Here is a 7500-nt window from a genome sequence, read left to right as displayed (position 1 = left end):
TAACTACCTCCAAAGAGCTATGTCTACTAACCAGGTAATAGCAACAGGCATTGACTACCTCCAAAGAGCTGTATCTACTAACCAGGTAAACTACCACCAAAGAGCTATATCTACTAACCAGATAATTAACTACCTCCAAAGAGCTATGTCTACTAACCAGGTAATTAACTACCTCCAAAGAGCTATATCTACTAATCAGGTAATTAACTACCACCAAAGAGCTATATCTACTAATCAGGTAATTAACTACCACCAAAGAGCTATGTCTACTAACCAGGTAATGCTTCACGATTCTCTCGAGATGTACCCGGATCGACGGGATCTGACATTGTTGTATTAAGGTAAAACACCTGCACAGTGTTGCTTTAAGGACAAGATCTGTGCTGTAGCAGCCGCCGAAGCATCCTGGGTCTGACTAGAACCTCGGCTCCCCTGCTGAGTTCTGTACCCTGAAGGTCTGCTGATTGTGTGTGTGTGTGTGTGTGTGTGTGTGTGTGTGTGTGTGTGTGTCTGCTGATTGAAATATGTTTAATCTTACTGGAACGCCAATGTGCCAGGGCAGTGCAAACAGAGCCATCCCTCTTAGTGACATTACACTTTTCATAAAGGACGTCTGTATTTAAAAGTCAGTGGAGTAGTGCTACCCTCACAGGACGTGGCACCGTCTGTAAAATAAAGCTGCCACCCTACGCTGTGAAATACGGCGCCTCGGCCCACATCAGCATATGCATCACTGGCATGAGGAAGCCTGCAGTCATCGGCCAATTAGGCAAATGGAAAATTTTAATATGTATTAAACGCAGAGACAAGGCGGATGCTGCTGCAGGCGGATGGATTTGCAGCCCTGAGAAACGCCTCAGCGTCAGCAACAGATCACACACGCACACACGCACACACACACACACACGGACACACACACACACGAGGGTTAGCATACACCCTGCACTTTTTAAGTTGCTCTGTGGGGGATGGGTGGAGCAGAAGGAAGAAGAATGGACGCTGGGGCTAGCGGAACGTCCTCGTTTCTCCGCGGCCCCTCTCCGCTTAGCGTCTAATAGCTGTGGGCGAGCTCTCAGTGATCTCCCCACTCTCCGGCGTTATCTGCCCACATAATGGCACACTGTAATGCGCAGCGGCCAGATTGCTACCAGCGACTTCAGGGACATCACTCTGCCGCTCGCCCTTGGGGTTCAACCCGATCTGCTCTCGTGTCACAGGATAGGAAAATGGAAAGATAAAAAACGATCAGGGAGAGATGGAAAGAGGGAGAGGTAGAGAGGAGGGAGAGAGGAGGGAGAGAGAGAGAGAGGGCTGCAAAAGGGCTGACCCCAAAACCACATCAGAGACCTTGGGATCCAGGAATCTGCCGCAGGTTCTAATGTGGCGCTAACCGTCGTGTTGGCCAGAGCGTTTAGTCCACCTCACTGTGGCGTTGACTTTTATTAAACACGAGCTCCTTCAGCGTCTTCTTTCAGCAGGCGTATTACATTTCTGTGTGCCATAATTAGTTCATTCATTTGAACTGCCTGACAGGCCACTGCACATGATACGGCAACTGGAGCCATCCGCCTTTACATCATCCCTGCGGCCTTTAACCAAAAACCAAATATGGCTTGTTGGACTTATTGAGTCTGACAGCTCTGTGTCAGAGAAGCGTTGTGACGAGAGGCAATCACTGCTACATCCCGCTTTTGGAACAACCTCCGTAGCCTTAGAACAACCTCCGTAGCCTTAGAACAACCTCTGTAGCCTTAGAACAACCTCCGTAGCTTGCGCTCGCATTTCAAACTTAATTATCCACAGCCTACGAGTAGATCTTTACCCAATGAGAGAGTGGCGAGTGAGTGGATCTTTACCCAATGAGAGAGTGGCGTGTGAGTGGATCTTTACCCAATGAGAGAGCGGCCTGTGAGTAGATTTTTACCCAATGAGAGAGCGGATCCACACATTGGTGTCTCTTGGGAGAAAGGGCCATTATTGGCTGCTAAGCTTGATGCCCAAAAGCCAGCTAAAAAATCACACGTTTTGACCCCATGTTGACTATGATGTCTGTAAGAGGATTAAGAGGAGATTCATGGGCAACTTAAATTGCATGTATTCTATGCCCCTCCCTTCCCCATGTTCCCATCGCAACCCTGCACAGCTGAACACAGAGACTGTGGATGTGCCTTTATGTGAGCATGTCCAACCTGTCTAACCGCCTGTCTAACCTGACTCTTACCATGAGGCTGTCCGACTGACCTCCCAAACATGGCCGCCTATCTAACCTGACTCTAACCATGAGGCTGTCCGACTGACCTCCCAAACATGGCCGCCTGTCTAACCTGACTCTGTCCAGCTCAGCCCTGGTCACTGTGTGTGAAGGCTGCACTCTGCACTCCTGTGTCACAGGAGGTGAGCAGACATACTGGTATTTACCTCCCAGTGTTCATCTGCCCCACTGACCTTATCCAACCCTTCAATACACACACATACACACACACACACACACACAATATAAAATGCAAATATCCTGTTGTCTGTGCCCTAGTCTATGAAGTGGCTGGCCGTAGTAGATAGACAGACACAAACAGACAGACAGACGCACACACACACACACACACACACACACACACACACACACACACACACACACACACACACACGTGAAATCCCCTGTCCGTCCTGCTGTTTGGCTGGCTGTGACAGGCTCTGTGGACTGTGCAGTGGTCTGGACTCTGTCAGACTCATTTTGTATCGGTTGATAGAACAGAACATGAGCATGAGCCTCCACTGATTTAGTCAAACCGGCCAAAGCCCATGTGGTCCCCCGACCCTGCTGACCCCTGACCCCTCCTGGACACACTCACCTCCCAGCGTGGCAGAGATGAGGATGTGGGTGCCGTACTTCTTGATGATGGTGTCGATGAACTGCTGGGTGGACGGCCGTCGGCCGAGCAGCCGCACGCTCCGCTGGAACTCGGGCATGAGAGGCAGGGGGTTACGGATCAGATCCCTCCTCTCAATGGCAGTGTTCCTCACCTTCCAACGCGCAAACTCCCTATGAGAGAAGAGACACAGTTAGAAGTGGATCTCAAACTGAGAAGAGATGAGGAGAGGAGAGAAGAGAAGAGAAGAGGAGAGGAGAGAAGAGGAGAGGAGAGGAGAGAAGAGAAGAGAAGAAAAGAGGAGAGGAGAGAAGGAGAGAAGAGAAGAAAAGAAAAGAAAAGAGGAGAGATAAGAATAGACTTGAAAAACAGAAGCAGAAGAGAGCAGAAGCTAAGCTAAGGGGGGAGAAGTGGCATTCCCTTGTTTTTGCCCTCCGGTGTGAGAGGAGGCGCAGAAGGAAAGGAATCTCAGGCTGAATCTACAACGCAAATGAAGGCATCCACAATGATATCTCATCAGCACTATTGCCAGCTGCAGCTGACGCCAAAGCTGTGTGCACTGATGGTGTCTGCTTTAAGTATGTATCTGTTTGTCTCTGCATGTGTGTGTGTATTTGTGTTGCTGTTTTGTGTGTGTGTGTGTGTTTATGCAATGCAAGCAATGAGCAAGAGAGAAAAACAGAGTGAAAGAGAGAGAGAGAGAGAGAGAGAGAGAGAGAAAGAGAGAGAGAGAGAAGATGTGCAACTGACTGATTTTTGAGCCAGGGGCTATTTCTCTGCCCACTAATCTGCCAGTTGGCATAGATTACATCACATTTGTATCCGAATCACTATGTGTTCTCAACAATCCCCCTCCATAATGAAGTGACTGCTGAAGCCCAATGGAGATACAACAAAAAGAGAAATTGACTGAGCTCAATGTGAAAAGTGATTACCCACTCTATCACATAAAGCCTCCCAATGACGCCACAACAATAGACCCACTAGCAGCTGCATGAAGCCGGTGAAATGAGCTGGGGCTCATGGGCAGCGGGCTGACATGGCATCCTGGCAATCTGAGCCCCAGGAGCTGTCCATTCAGCACCCCCCCCCCCCCCTCACTCTCTAACTGAGCCCCAGGAGCTGTCCATTCAGCACCCCTCCTCTCTCTCTAACTGAGCCCCAGGAGCTGTCCATTCAGCACCCCCTCCCCCCCTCTTTCTCCCTAACTGAAGTGAGAAGTACCATGGACAGCACCTGTCAGCACTTGAGTCTGCGCGTCGCCTGCGGGCCTAAGCTAATCAGCACGGCTGTTTAAGGGAGTCAAAGTCAGAGTGTGGGGGGAGGGGGGGGGGGGGGGGGGCGTGCGAGACAGAGAGAGGCTCCTTCTGGGCCCCGCGGCGGACACGGTGACGTGTCATGTGTCTGTCGTCTGTACCGCCATAGTCAGCTGCTGCCTTCTGTTCCCCTTGCCAGACTACACTACCAGCAATCCACCACAGGTTAGGACAAAAGAGACGAGAAACACCAGACTACCAGCAATCCACCACAGATTAGGAAAAAGAGACTACCAGCAATGCACTACAGATTAGGAAAGAGAGACTACCAGCAATCCACCACAGATTAGGAAAGAGAGACTACCAGCAATCCACCACAGATTAGGAAAGAGAGACTACCAGCAATCCACCACAGATTAGGAAAGAGAGACTGAGAAACACCGAGGCTGCCACATGAGTGATAGAAATACAGCTCATGTGTTTGAGCTGAAGCTGCATTCATTTCCTTCTGGGCCGTGAGAGAGAGAGACCGTGAGGAATGTTTATGATGCATGTTTATTTATATGATGCATGTTTATTTATAGCATCTCAGGTCTGTACAAAACACACAACACCTCAGCTTAGTCATGGAGGGTTGATTAAATATATCAAATGGCAGAATTCACTACAGTCCTCTCCAAAGCAAATAAGCACAAGTTCCCAAGGTCATCTAGAGGTGTTTTTTTGTTGCGTTTTGTCTGCCTTCCTCCTACTCATGCAGACCCAGTAGTCTCGGGTGCTCACCAGGCGATATGTGCTAGCCAGCTCTCATTTGTGATTTCTCGTTTCATTTGGGCATCCTGTCCCCCTTCGTGCAGTCAGTAAAACACACACACACACACACACACGCACACACACACACACACACACACACACACACACACACACACCACCCCCGAGGAAGCACGTGCGTGAGCACACCGCCAGGCCTCAGCAGGAAGCCTTTAGTGGTCAGGGGCATTGTGAAATCCCAACATCCCGGGGAGAGTAATTCTTTGATTTGTATTCATTGTCTGAAATAATCCCACGAGCTGCGCAGTTGTCCCTTTAATTTGGAGCCGAGACGAGCCTCGGGACTCACCCGGGAATGCCGCAAAGCTGTTTAGCAGGAGGGACTTGCAAAACAATTGTTAAAATTGGAAGGCCAAGGGGTTGAGACAGTAATGGAAATGTCACTTGGCAGTTGGGAGCAGTGTGCATCTACATGCGATTAAGCCTCTACCTGCACAGGGGCCAGCCCTTCCTGTGCCGAGGGTGCCAGAGCAATTTTGGATTTTGACACCTTTTTAAGGAGGCAGGTCTGCAAATCGCTCTCAACAGGTTTTTGTCCTCTGGCAATATAAGAGGATTTCTAGGCACACCATACCTTTGGAAACACTGGCTAAATGTTAATTCAATTGTGCAGGCTGTCCTCTGTCTTACTGCATTCTATGTTTTTTTACCCTCTCTCTCTCTCCCTCTCTCACTCCCTCTCTCCCTCCCTCCCTCTCTTTCTCTCTCTCTCTCCCTCTCTCCTCTATCCCTCTCTCTCTATCCCTTTCTCTCTTTCATTCTCTCTCCCTCTCTCATTCTCTCTCTCTCTCTCTCCCTCTCTCTCTCTCATACAGTAGTCTGCTGTAAAGGCAGTGGTTTCATGACGACTGCTTCTCGCTGTCTCTGTTGTTTGAAATGTATCTAAGTGCTTTCTAATTGCTGCTATTCAAGGGAATGGGAACAAATGTATGCAGATTGCATTGTGTCTGCTTTTGCATCAACACATCTCAAGGCACAGCTCAAGGTAAAGTGGACCAGATAATGAGGCATATTAAGTCTCCATGTGAAATCTCTGGGGTGTGTGGGTGTGTGTGTGGGTAGGTGTGTGTTTGTGTGAGGAAGAGTATTCACTCATTTACAGTTTTGTATGACTATGCGAAGGTTTTCTTTGAGTGTGTATGTTTGTATGTGTGTGTGTGTGTGTGCATGTGTGTGTGTGTGTGTGTGTGTGTGTGTACATACTGTAACACTGTCTGTGCATGTGCTTTTCAGACGACGTGATGTGTGAGCAATAGAGGGCTTCAGAGCTGAGCGTATCTGTGCACCATTCACCGGCTCCTCATTGGAACCACATCTTGGCCCCCCATCAACAGCGGAATCTGCCCTAGTTACAAAGGGGGCTGTTGTGAGGAGCAACCTCCTCCACCTATATACCTCTGGCTTACCCCAGAACTCCATCAAAACATCCTCCTCCACCTCCTAGTGTGTGAGGAGGCAACCTCTGGCTTACCCCAGAACTCCATCAAAACATCCTCCTCCACCTCCCAGTGTTTCCATCAAAGAGCCATTCTGCACAGCACAGGTGAATGATAAAGGACATCTCTACGTGTGTGTGGGTGGGCATAACTGTACATGTGCTTATGACCTTGTGTCTGTGTGTGTGAGGATGTGTGTGTGTGTGTGTGTGTGTGTGTGTGTGTGTGTGTGTGTGTGTGTGTGTGTGTGTGTGTGTGTGTGTGAGGATGTGTGTGTGTGTGTGTGTGTGTGTGTGTGTGTGTGAGGATGTGTGTGTGTGTGTGTGTGTGTGTGTGTGTGAGGATGTGTGTGTGTGTGTGTGTGTGTGAGGATTGTGTGTGTGTGTGTGTGTGTGTGTGTGTGTGTGTGTGTGTGTGAGGATGTGTGTGTGTGTGTGTGTGTGTGTGAGGATGTGTGTGTGTGTGTGTGTGTGTGTGAGGATGTGTGTGTGTGTGTGTGTGTGTGTGAGGATGTGTGTGTGTGTGTGTGTGTGTGTGTGTGTGTGTGTGTGAGGATGTGTGTGTGTGTGTGTGTGTGTGTGTGTTTTCTATACAATAAAGCCTGGGCACTGCAGAGGATTATGGATCTATAGCTCTTGAGATTTCCAGTCCTATAGTCTAAACAGGCTAAATAGAGACAAATAAATAAATAAATAAATAAATAAATATGGCTGATATGTGCAAATGTAAACACTGTCCATATGAATACTGCTGATCTGAGAGAAAACAAGGCAGCTGAGCACAACAAACGACACAAGCAGACACAGGATCAATAGCTCTGTTGGACACACACTGCACCAGCACATTTCCCTGACCCTGCATCATCGTCCAGCACCCCGACCCTGCATCATCGTCCAGCACCCCGACCCTGCATCATCGTCCAGCACACTGATCCTGCATCATCGTCCAGCACCCCGACCCTGCATCATCGTCCAGCACCCCGACCCTGCATCATCGTCCAGCACCCTGACCCTGCATCATCGTCCAGCAAACTGACCCTGCATCATCGTCCAGCACACTGATCCTGCATCATCGTCCAGCAAACCGACCCTGCATCATCGTCCAGCAACC

The 7500-nt window shown here is 49.3% G+C and overlaps 1 protein-coding gene across 2 annotated transcripts in view; it reads right to left on the bottom strand.

Moving 5' to 3' along the window:
- brinp1 (bone morphogenetic protein/retinoic acid inducible neural-specific 1) overlaps positions 1-7500 on the bottom strand; it is a 128946-nt gene that overhangs the window by 47981 nt on the left and 73465 nt on the right. For both annotated transcript variants that reach the window (XM_042060007.1, XM_042060008.1), the window contains exon 3: positions 2850-3040. In XM_042060007.1, coding sequence (XP_041915941.1) covers positions 2850-3040 — 191 coding nt within the window. The remainder of the gene's footprint in view (positions 1-2849; positions 3041-7500) is intronic.

This window comes from Alosa sapidissima, chromosome 13 (assembly GCF_018492685.1).
Source record: "Alosa sapidissima isolate fAloSap1 chromosome 13, fAloSap1.pri, whole genome shotgun sequence".
Taxonomy (NCBI): domain Eukaryota; kingdom Metazoa; phylum Chordata; class Actinopteri; order Clupeiformes; family Clupeidae; genus Alosa; species Alosa sapidissima.
Note: the sequence above shows the minus strand (reverse complement) of the source record. Positions and strands in the feature narration are given on the sequence as shown.